Here is an 11,802-nt window from a genome sequence, read left to right as displayed (position 1 = left end):
CTCTGTGTCGTCCTCTGCCCTCTGTGTTGTCCTCTGTGTCGTCCTCTGCCCTCTGTGTCGTCCTCTGCCCTCTGTGTTGTCCTCTGTGTCGTCCTCTGTCCTGTGTTGTCCTCTGTGTCGTCCTCTGTCCTGTGTTGTCCCCTGTGTCGTCCTCTGTCCCCTCTGTTGTCCCCTGTGTCGTCCTCTATCCCGTGTCGTCCTCTGTCCTCTGTGTCGTCCCCTGTGTCGTCCTCTGTCCCCTCTGTTGTCCCCTGTGTCGTCATCTGTCCCCTGTGTTGTCCCCTGTGTCGTCCTCTGTCCCCTGTGTCGTCATCTGTCCCCTGTGTTGTCCCCTGTGTCATCCTCTGTCCCAGTGTCCAACAGGAAGAGGTCAGGCTGTGAATGTCTCCAGACTGATCCTTGTCCTCCGTCCACAGGAACAAGCCCGCCTATGTGATCATGGTGAACCTCGCCCTGTCTGACGGCAGCTTCTCCCTCACCCTGCCTCTGCGCCTGGCGTACTACATGAACAAGGGCCACTGGTCCTTTCCTGACTGGCTCTGCAGACTCTGTGTCTACGGCTTCTACGTCAACCTCTACTCCAGGTAGGACAGGAGTCGTCCTCATGCGATAGGTTTCCCTTTGGTTTGGGGAACATTTCAGCTCCATCCCTGCTCTCTCTGCCTGTCAGCATCCTGCTCCTCACGCTGCTCAGCCTCCTCCGCTGGTTTTCCATCGTCTATCCACTGCGTCATAAGTACACGAAAAGCTTCAGGTCAACCTTACTGATGTGTCTGGGAATCTGGCTGTTTGTGGGCGTGTCCTCTGTGCCCTTCCTAGGCAGCGGCGTTAAAGACAGGTAAGAGTCAGCAAACCAGTGACACGTCTTTGTGCCTGGGATCAAGCAGATGATCCCTGGATGCTGAAGTTTCTGTTCTGACTCTTCCAGAGATGGAATACCTCGCTGCTTTGAGCCGGGTACTCCAAAGTCTTGGTCCCGTATTCTCAGCATGAACTACGTGGCGTTGATTTTTGGATTTGTGCTGCCGTTCTTCACCATCATCCTGTGTTGCAGCAAGATCATCCACTGTCTGAGACACCCACAATGTTCTCAGGACCCGGAAACGCGCATGAAGTTAAGGAAGAAAAACAAGCGCTCAGTGCACCTGCTCGTCATGGTGATAGCGACCTTCCTGCTCTGCTTCCTGCCCTACCACGTGATCCGGACCCTGCACCTTCACGCCATCAACGGCCACTGGAACTGCGGCGTCACCAACCTGCTGCAGAGAGCCGTGGCCATAACGCTGTGCCTGGCGGCGTCCAACAGCGTGGTCAACCCGCTGCTGTACTACTACTCCACCAAGAAATTCAAGGAAGACGTTGAGCACACTCGGCTACGCTTGAGTAAACGGCTGTCTTTTAGAAGTGGCTCCGTAAGATCCACTGGAAAGGGCGGGTCGATCAAAGGTAGACCCTTAAATCCAAGGGAGGCAGAGCAGAGTCAGTTAAGAACACAATGTCCTGCTACAGACCAGAGGAATCAAATGACTGAGAAACTTTTTGGATGCGTCTTTTGACTGAAATGTGCTCAGTATCTGTCCAGAAAACTGTCAGGAGAAACTGCTGCAGATGATGGTCTTTGAGTCACACCACCACAGATTTATCTCTGTCACTTTTCCTTTTTCTTTGTCCAGTTTTTAACTTTGTCATTAGAACTGGTTTGTAATCTTGGGTTTAATCTGAGTTCTAGTTGAGATCAGATTATATTCCAGAGGAAGTAGGAAGGAGTTCTGTTGTCTTCTGAAGGAGTCACATGTTCTCCTTCATGGTTTCCTCCATATTGTTGCTGTTCAGGTAAAAACATGTTGTACAGGATCCTCTCCAGGTCTACAGCGCCCTCTTCAGGCCTGACTGGACTGAACAGGAACAGGAAACCTTCTTTTCCTGGGTTTTCATAGTTTCCATTGACCTTGAAGCACCGCTGCTCCCTGTGCCACCCAGTAACCTGTTTACAGGGAAATAACCCTGCAGCAGTTTCCTCCTGGTGATTTTTAAACCTTGTTTATCGTCCAACCATGAAGCCGTCAGAGTGAAGCACTGAAACACTTTTGGGTGGGATCTGAACGTGAGGTTCATGTCCTGCTCATTATTTAACTGTCTTTATTATTTTTAGAATGTGTTGGGATATCGTACGGCCATGTAAACAGGAAGCTTAAAATGAAGGTCCAGCTGGACGTGTCGTCCCTTCTGCTCAGTGTTTATGTGGATTTTTATATAAATCATTCACTTCCACAAACTCTGTCACTGTCTGTTTGTATCCTGCTGTTTAATGTTAATTTAATGTCTAATTATAATTATTGTTATTGAAAACATCAACTGAGGAACTGATTTAAAATGTTAATGGTTTACATTCAGCTCACTTCAGACACATTTAGCTCCATTTACATCTTGAACCAGTTGTATATAAATCTATATACAGTCATTCCTCAACGCCAGACATTAAATCACACTTTTCCTGTTTTATCTCTGTTATATTAATTTTATTTACTAAATGTTACATTTTTGGGAGATTAAAAAAACAACTATTCAGTTGAGTTCTACATTCAGCGTTTATCCATTTCCTCAGTATTTGTAGGGCTGCCTCGTAAACTGCCTGACTGTATTGGGTTTCTGGAGTTCTGGCCCATTCCTCCCAACAGAACCAGCTGAACTGGGTCAGGTTTGTAGACACCATTGTATGGGTGTCATATTGTAAAGTTAAATCCAAACTAAGAAGAGTTATTTGGGTTATTCAGCCTGTCAGAGGAGGAAAAATATAAAGATTCACTTTCCAAAGTCGTATTTTCACCATGTTATTCATTACTTTGCAAATGTTTCAAACTAAATATTTAATTATCAAGCTTAGAAGCTATTAGCTCCCAAGTTAGCTCCTAAGAAAACAAGCTAACTATTTACCTCTGAGCTACATACTTCGTTGGTAAACATTTAGTTCTGATTAGCTCTGGGCTAAATGTTCATTTTAAAGCGAAGTATGTAGCTAGCTCACCGCTAAATATTGAGCTAATCCGTAAATTCACTAGCCGATTTGCGGAAGTGGGCTACCAAAGTAAAAGTTGGTTCCAATATGTGATGAGAAAAAGCCTGTTCTACTATTTTCTGCTATTTGAATGCAGAGGCTTCAGACCAGCTGTTGTTACAGGACACAGCGCAGGATCAACACATTTAAACTTCTGCTGGTGAGAATCCTTCGGTTCTGATCCATCGCTGCTGCTGTAGCCACTGGAAAACGTCTGGATTGCCTTTAACGGCTCATCCTGTGTTTAAAGCTGAGATGTTGAACAAGAAGAGGGAAAGAAATGATGATAAATATTTGACTGAAGCAGCAGTTTATCAAGAGATTTACAAAACACAGCTTTGAAATATTTAGCTTTAAGCTAAGTGTTTACTAAATACTTGGCCTGCTAAGCTAATTAGCCCACATCGTTTTGGCTCCACATTCTCAGTAGAAGTGAGATCTTTGTGATGCTCACTGTCACTTTGTTGTCCTTAAATCACTTCCTAACTAATCTGCTGGGGGACATTGTCCATCTGGACAACCGTCTGTCCAAGATTCAACTTCCTCACTGATGTGTTGCAATGTTGCTTTAATATTTCTGCATAACCTTGTTTTCTCATGATGCCATCTATTTTGTGAAGTGCACCAGTTCCTCCTGAACTAAAGCAAACCCAAAACATGCAGTTGGGACGGGATTCCTCCAGAATCTCAGGTTTTTGTACCGGAGTTGGTTTGCAGGCTCTAATCTGGGGTCTTAGATGATTTTGCACCAATGGCTTCTTCTTCTCTGAGTGGCCCTTCTTCCCTGTGGGTACATGACTGGTTTCCCATGAATGATGACTCTCCTGCCAGCTTCATCAGCATCTCCACAAGCTCTTTAGCTTTGGTTTCACACCAGAACCTGTTCCTGTCTGGGACCCAGAACCTCCTTCCTGGGCGTCCCCATCCTGTTCATGGCTGAAAATCAACCAGGAACCTTCAGACATCTTGAAATTAGACCCTGGGATGAATCAGACTGGTGGAGGAAATCTTCCTGATTTTCTTTTAATTTCCATGAAAATTAAAATGTTTGAGATCTCCGTCTTTGCTTTTAAAACTGTTTCAGAGAATGTAAATTTCATGAATGTAAAGTCCTGAATCTGAAGAAAGTCTCATTATTCTGAACAAAGAGAAATAACTGTGGTAACCCAGCAAACCTAAATGAGGAAAGATTTGCATATTTATGGATAGAAAGTCCAGAGTTGTTCTTCTCATGAACAATCCTCCAGAACCTTCAAACCAAACTCTGTTAAAATGTCATTATTCTGTTTTCACCTGTGAAAAACGCTTCAGCAGACATGAGACTGTTTCCTTCAGCTCTAAGGTCAGTCAGCATCTGGTTGGAGAATATCTTTAGTTTTATTTATGGCTCAGAGGCGCCACCTACTGGTGAAAGAGAGTTAAATCCTGGTGGCGAGTGAAGGGTTGATGGTAGGAGCCCAGAACCAGATGAAGTAGTTTCCTCTCTCTGGTGTTGGTATAGATATATAACAGGTAGAAACATCCGATCCAGGAAGCATCAAAAACTTAGCAGCAGCTTTTAATTTTCTTCAAACAAAATGGAAAATAAATCACTTCATAAAATCCTCCTCTAAAGTTTGTCACAGAAAAGCAGCAACATATTTTCTCCTAAATGTAAACCTCTTAAATGATTTTTGAATGGATAAAATCCATTTGGACCACAGGTCAAAGGTCAATCTGATGAAAGATCATTGAAATTCCCCTCACATCATCACATCCAGAGGTTTACAGAAATAAAATCCAGATTAATAATGTCAGCGCAGTAATGCGTTCTTGACCAGCAGGGGGAGCTGCAGCCCCGTGAACTGAGGGAGTTTCAAACAAACTTCATCAGGAACCCAGACCCCGCCCCAAGGAGCTGCGAGGACCAATCAGCACGCAGCCCAGAGGGAGCTCACACAGAGGTCAAAGGTCAGGAGCAACAGCCTTTAAAATGAACATACGTTTTATTTGTTTTACAGCTGTGTGTGTGTGTGTGTGTGTGTGTGTGTGTGTTTGTGTGTGTGTGTTTCCTGACTTCCAGGTGTTTCCTGACCCCTCCCTCCCTTGTTTTCCACACACAGAACCGTCTCTGTGCTGCTGTCCTGATGGAAACAAAGAGGCAGATCATGTGACTGACTCTCTGGAGCTTTGATCCGGGTTTAGACCAGGTTCTGTTCAGCTGGTTCTGTTCAGCTGGTTCTGTTCAGCTGGTTCTGTTTACCAGGTTCTGCTCAGCTGGTTCTGTTCAGCTGGTTCTGTTTACCAGGTTCTGTTCAGCTGGTTCTGGTTCACCTGGAGCTTCATGTCTCCTAGAGGAGAGCAGCCTGGAACAGGTCCTGGTCCTGGTCCTGGTTCTGGTTCTGGTCCAGTTCCTCTGTACCACCTGAGAACCGCCCAACCCCACCCTGATGTCACACACCGGGCGGCGGCCATCTTGATGTTCTCTGCCTGACAGATGCCCCACTCCATCAGTTTTCGTCATCCTATTAATGAATGAATGAATATACTTTTTTAATCCCCGGGGGGAAGTGACTTGTCAGCACAGCCACCAAAGAACAAAAACATGGTGCCTCATCCTCAGACGGTACCTGAGTCCATAGGGGGCGCTGTTGTTTCTCTAGATGAGAAAAAAGAACAGGAGGTAAGAAGAGGGGAAAATACATAAAGCACCTCTGCAAAGGAGAGTAGAAAGATTAGGGAGCAAGAGAAGAAAAAGGCATCCGCTAAATAATTAAGTATTTTCATATAAAGGTAGCTTAAAAATGCTATCTTCAGCACTTCATCCAAGATATTTTCATGTAAAAGATGCAAAATATTTCCACAAAGAATGAGATGGTGTCAAAAAATATTCTAAGTGCTTTTTGCATGCCTTAAAACAAAATCCCTAGCTTCAGCCTTGTTACTCTGGTTCTGTAGAGCTCTACCAGATCTACCAGATCACATGGTGGTGCGAGTCTGGTGGGGAGGAATCTTCATCAGAGTGAGACCTCTGTCAGTGCAGCAGGTCTGAGAGTTAGCCCTCCGGAGGAGGAACCGGGAGGAGCGGAGCCTGTAGCGGGGCGGAGCGGGTCTGAAGCCGAGAGGAGCGGGGCGGAGCGGAGCCTGTCGCGGGGCGGAGCGGCCCGGCTCTCCGCTCGGGGACGCGCCTGCTCTCTCCTCACGCACTCACCGCCGCGCGGCCAGGCCACCGGCCAGCCTCTCAGCCTCTCTCCCCTCTGCTTCTCCTTCTCCTCTGTTCGGGCCCGGTTCTCCTTGACTCGCCCCCCTCCCGGTCGGACCGGACCGGACCCTCGGACCCCGGCCGGACCCGCTGACGGATCACCGACTTCCAGCCGCTTCTGTCCCGGGACCCGCCGTGATTCGCCGCCCGGCCTGCCTGGCTCCAGGTCCGGGCCTAACTTTCCCTCAGCCCGGCCCTCCGTCTTCCGGTCCCTCTGACGGCCTCCAGAACCGGACGGTGACGTCACCTGGGAAAAGTCGGCCGGGATCCTCCGTTAGATCCGGTTGGAGTGGGAATAAAGTTTTATTCTGAGCCGGACCCCCCGCCTGGCCGTCCCGGTACCGACAGGCCCGAACCCAACCGGAACCAGAACCAGGATTGTTTGTTTACTTGTTTTGCTGCTGGAGGAAAACATGAGGACCGAGTGAACCGACCCACGACAGGTGAGTTATCCTCCGGTCCGGGTCCAATCGAACCGGAACAAGTTAGAAATGATACATTCAGGATCAATAATCAGAGATTTAGTGAACTCAGGTTCCATAATTAGATATGAATAATTATTTCTGTTCAGAATAAAGCAGAGAAAACATTTCAGAAAATAACATCATGCATCATTATTTATGTTTATTAGACACAAAATCAACATCCTGCAAACATTTTCATTAATTTCTCATGAATAAAAGTTTGACAGAGGATGACCCGGTTCTGATCCGGTTCTGCATCTTCCTCCTGAAAGCAGCTCCTGTTTGGCTGGTTGACAGTCATCTGCCTCTGATGGACGTTTTATGTTTTCTTGTATGAAAAACAGAAACTGATTCTGCTAAAATGTTTGTTTTTCTAGATTGTTTTTAACCTTTTTATTATTTAAAAGACCTAAAAATCATAATAATGTTGTAAATAACAGACTTTAAATTCACCAGATCACCTGATTTAATGTTTCTATTCCTTTAGGATTGTTTTTTTTTTTTATTCCATTTCTGGAAACATTTTTCTCCAGAAATCAGATTTCCAAACTTTCTGAACTTTATTAATCATATTTCATGTGATTATTGGAAAAGGAAAATGAAGCAGCAGAATTTATTGATGAGACGTCGTCTCCACATTCTAAACCTCAGATGTTTGTGAATCAATATCGCCATGACGACATCAATCACTGTTATCAGAATATTGACATATTTCTGATATGATGCAGCCTGATCAGCTTCAGCTTCTAGTTTTCACTTTTTAAATAAAGAAGGAAAACAAGTTTGAAAAAGTTAAATAAAATATTTAAGAATCTTGAAGAAAATATTTATCAACTTTTTATCAGTTCTGTGATGTAAATCAATATTAATAACAGCAGGAAGCTTAGAATCAGGATTAGGTTTAATCTGCTGCTGCTGAGGACTGCCAGTCAGCTGGCTGAAACCAGGCTGATACAGGTGGGAAATATTTCCACTCTAGTTGTTTGTTGGTTTCCTCCAGGGTCAGATCCTCTGGTCATGTATTCATGTCTATTTAATCATTAAAATGTTTCTCAGCTGCAGCAGGAAAATGATTATTTTTCTGTTTTTAGTCGTTTGATCATTTTAGATGTTTTACTGTAAAACTTTAGTGAAAATAATGTGAGATTAAAGTAAAACTGTAATCCAGTTCATCCAGCGATCAGAACCCGGTCAGAACCCAGAGCGCTGACCCGGTTCCTGTTCTGAAATCATGAAAAATAACAGAATAATCTGTGATGAACTCAGAGCTCCAGCAGCTGGAATGTTGATGGAATCACATCCAGACTGATAAAGAACAGCTTGTTTCCTTCTGACAGTAACGCTGCGCTGTGATGTCATCAGTGATGTCATCTTCCTGCAGAATCATTCACTTCACATCCAATCTGCAGATTTCTGTTCAGATGAGTTTTTTGGTGTGAGCTCTGCAGTCAGCTGCTTCCACTTAGCAACAACCGCAGAATGAGCTTCTGATCCATCTGCTGCGTCCCGCCTCACATTCCTGAGGTTTACTGAGGTCTCACCGCTTCACCGTTTCTCTCTGGTTCTCTGAGGTTCTGTGAGGTTCTGTGAGGTTTCACCATTTCTCTATGGTTCTCTCTGGTTCTCTGAGGTTCTCTCTGGTTCTCTGAGGTTCTCTGGTTCTCTGAGGTTCTCTCTGGTTCTGTGAGGTTCTCTTGCTGCAGAGAGCCAGGTGAATCTGGAAACCCTCGGCCAAACCGCAGTGTCTCCTCTTTCTCTGTTCCATCATCATGAGAAAGAAACTCAGAATGTGAGAACTGCCCTGCTTTCTGCCCCACCCTGCTTTCTGCCCCACCCTGGTCTCCCACTGGGACGTTTCCACTCAGGTGGGGTTTCATCACCTGCAGGATCAGGTGGATCACTCCAGATCACTCTGGATCAGAGCAGATTCAACAGATTTAATCCTGAATCCTGATCCGGTTCTGGTTGCTGGTCCGATCACAGCCGGTACCGTCTGCTGTTCACCTGAGCAGCAGGTGAGGCTCCGATTCCCTCCAGGTCCGGACTCTGAGACTCGGAGCGTCTCTAAAGTTAGCCGGCAGATCTCAGCTGGCATCTCAGCTGTCCGAGTGTGTGTGTGTGTGTGTGTGTGTGTGTGTGTGTGTGTGTGTGTGTGTGTGTGTATTTATAGCTGCATGTTGTTTGGATTCTGTTCCAGTGTTATCAGGCAACAGCTCAATGCCTCTGACCAGACCTGACTGAGTGGGAGGACCAGTAGGAACTGGGAACCAGTCAAAACTGGGAACCAATCAGAAGTGGGAACCAGTCAAAACTGGGAACCAATCAGAACTGGGAACCAGTCAGAACTGGGAACCAATCAGAACTGGGAACCAATCAAAACTGGGAACCAGTCAGAACTGGGAACCAGTACAGTGAACTGGTCTCATCTTCAGAGTCCCAGCCGGTAGAACAGACCAGAATCATATCTTCTTTAACTCGCTGTGGTTATTTTCTGATGTTTATTAGAAAAAGTTTCAAGTTTTCGCCTGGATTCTGCTGCAGTTTCCATGCCAGGCCTCTAGACGGCGCTGTTATTGTAGCTTGACGTGGAAACATGGCTGCAGTTTTGACCCTTAGCTTCCAGCTCATTTATAAATCAGTACCCGATTAACAAATTGCTGCTGTAACAATGGATATTCCACATCAGACGTGTCAAACCGAACAGGCTAAGCGGCTCCTGTCGTTATCCGCCATGTTTTTATGTTTGTCTGTAAAGTGAAGAATAAATCCTGGAGCGTTTTGCACATGTTCATGGAAGTCCTTCACACTCTGAGGGGGATGTTCCCACAACGGCCGTCTGATCTGGTTTCAAAACGGGCCGCTGATCAGTGGAGGCATGTAGCGTCTGGATCGCTACAGGTTAGCATTCGGCTTCCATTAGTGGGAAAAGGTTCGCTCTGTCAGGGAACGACTGGGAACGTCAGGGAACGACGGGGAACATCAGAGAACGACTGGGAACGTCAGGGAACGACTGGGAATGTCAGGGAACGACTGGGTAATGTCTGGGAACAACTGGGAACGTCAGGGAACGACGGGGAACATCAGGGAACGACGGGGAACATCAGAGAACGACTGGGAATGTCAAGGAACGACTGGGAATGTCAGGGAACGACTGGGAATGTTGGCTCACTTCAGACCTGCTGACGTTCCTGCAGCCAGAGATTCACCAATCAGATTCAAACCCAGAGTTCACACCTTAAACTGGCGTCTGATTCTAGACAAACCAGACTCACTGAAACGTTTATCCTAATTTATTGAAATAATAAATTAGTAACACAAACTGTAAACACAAAACATAAATAGTTTTATTTTTAGGACTCTTTGGGTTTGTTGTTTTCTTATTTGGGCTGTAAAATTTGCTTTTGAGTAAAAGTCTGTACATTTTGTTTTTGTAGATAAATGAAGAAATAAAAAAAAATTTGTACCACACAAAATCCTTCAGAGGGCCACAAATGGGCCCCGAGCCGCATGTTGGACACCGCTGACCTGGAGCTTTAGCTTAGCGCTGGACTTCCAGCTGCTGTCATTAGAACATCAAGCAGAGGCTTGTCCAGCCTTCCTGTTCTCTGCTGGAACGTCCTGCTCTCTCTCGCTCTCCTGCAGCCTGAATGAACAGGTGCTGGTTGAAACCAGTTTGTTGAAACCAGTTTCAGTTTGATTGTCTCCACTGCTAAACGTCCAGACGTTCTCTGGGATCGCCAGCAGATCAGCTGAACTCAACGCTGTGGTTTCCTGCTGCACACGAAGGCAACACGGTGTCCCGTAAGCAGAGACACAGAGCTGGGACTGGGAGCAGCAGACTGGGAGCAGCAGACTGGGAGCAGCAGACTGGGACCAGTAGACTGGGACCAGTAGACTGGGACTGAGTAGAGACTCGCTGCAGCAATCTGGGTGTTGCAGCGCGGCATCTATCTTTAGCTGTGTGTGTGTGTGTGTGTGTGTGTGTGTGTGTGTGTGTGTGTGTGGGGCAAAGACCGCTCTCTATCACATTCCTGCAGAAGCCTGAGCATGAGAACCGGCCGGTTCTGTTAGAACAAGAACCGAGCCGAGACCAGAACCGGTACTGGTTCTGATCTGAATCTGATGTCAGATTAATGCTCATTAATGGATCAGATTATAATTTAATCCAGCTTTTCATCATCACCTCAAAACTTTGTGTTTGGCTCTGACCCATTTGTTTTGGTTCTGATCCAGTTTGGACCAGCTGCCAGAGCAGAAATGTTACTAATTATGACATCAGATAACTCCTGCTGGATTATACCTGCTTTTCTACTTTTAGCTCATTCACTAATTACAGACTGGCAACAGATGATCATCTATAAAATAAGTCAATTAGATCAAATATAATAATAATAATAAACATCATTTAGGACAAACAGAACAAAACCAAATGGTGTCAATAAACAAATGAAACCGTTTAACATGTATGGATTAGGATTTTCTTCTATAATCTCAGCAGTTACTCCCAGATCTGCATTATTTTACCTTTTTTAATATTCCTTGTTTTGATTAAGCTTCGATGTTTTGTGTAGAAAGAACAGGAGAAATAAAACAGTAGAAAATAACCTATAATCTCTGAGATGCAGAAAACATGTTTATTTACAGTAAAGTAACTGGAGTTATGATAAATGAGGATGGCTCTCCAGGCGCCTCAGTTCAGGCGCTGCAGGATAAAACGCTCCGTTTGGTTCCTGTCAACCAAACGACCAAAACAGCCAAAAATGATGATTCAGCAAAACGACAGAAAAAACGTCAAACAAAACAAAAAACATTTTACATTTTTATAAGATGAAGAATGTTAAGAATCAGCTGGATTCACGTTAAAGAGGACCAAACCTTAAGCTTCCCTCCGTCTGGCGCTGGTTCTGCTGAGACCGGGTCTCTGGGTCTCGGGTCCAAACCAGTTCCTCCTTGGTCCTGATCTGAATCTGGATCCACAGGTCAGAATGCAGACGGACCGGAAACGAGAACTGTTTCCACCAAGTCAGAGCAGAGAGACGCTG

General features: G+C 45.5%; 2 protein-coding genes across 3 annotated transcripts in view; both read left to right on the top strand.

Moving 5' to 3' along the window:
• Positions 1 to 288: 288 nt before the first annotated feature.
• LOC106959348 (cysteinyl leukotriene receptor 1-like) lies at positions 289 to 2,349 on the top strand. The gene is made up of 3 exons (XM_015051869.1): positions 289 to 584; positions 671 to 838; positions 929 to 2,349. Exons 1-3 carry the CDS (start codon positions 439 to 441, stop codon positions 1,554 to 1,556), a joined length of 942 nt encoding a protein of 313 aa, XP_014907355.1. The 5' UTR covers positions 289 to 438; the 3' UTR covers positions 1,557 to 2,349.
• Positions 2,350 to 6,184: 3,835 nt separating this feature from the next.
• The window catches only part of LOC106959345 (kinesin-like protein KIF1C), a 28,461-nt gene continuing 22,843 nt past the window's right edge, over positions 6,185 to 11,802 (top strand). Inside the window, exon 1 of one of the 2 annotated variants that reach the window (XM_015051864.1) lies at positions 6,185 to 6,739. The gene's annotated coding sequence lies outside the window, so the exon portion shown is untranslated. Of the gene's footprint in view, positions 6,761 to 11,802 lie in introns of both variants that reach the window. The other variant, XM_015051863.1, reaches the window with a different exon arrangement.

The sequence above is a fragment of the Poecilia latipinna genome, unplaced genomic scaffold, assembly GCF_001443285.1.
Source record: "Poecilia latipinna isolate Pla-1442-1.1 unplaced genomic scaffold, P_latipinna-1.0 Scaffold1071, whole genome shotgun sequence".
Classification (NCBI taxonomy): domain Eukaryota; kingdom Metazoa; phylum Chordata; class Actinopteri; order Cyprinodontiformes; family Poeciliidae; genus Poecilia; species Poecilia latipinna.
This window is presented reverse-complemented; position numbering and strand designations above follow the sequence as displayed.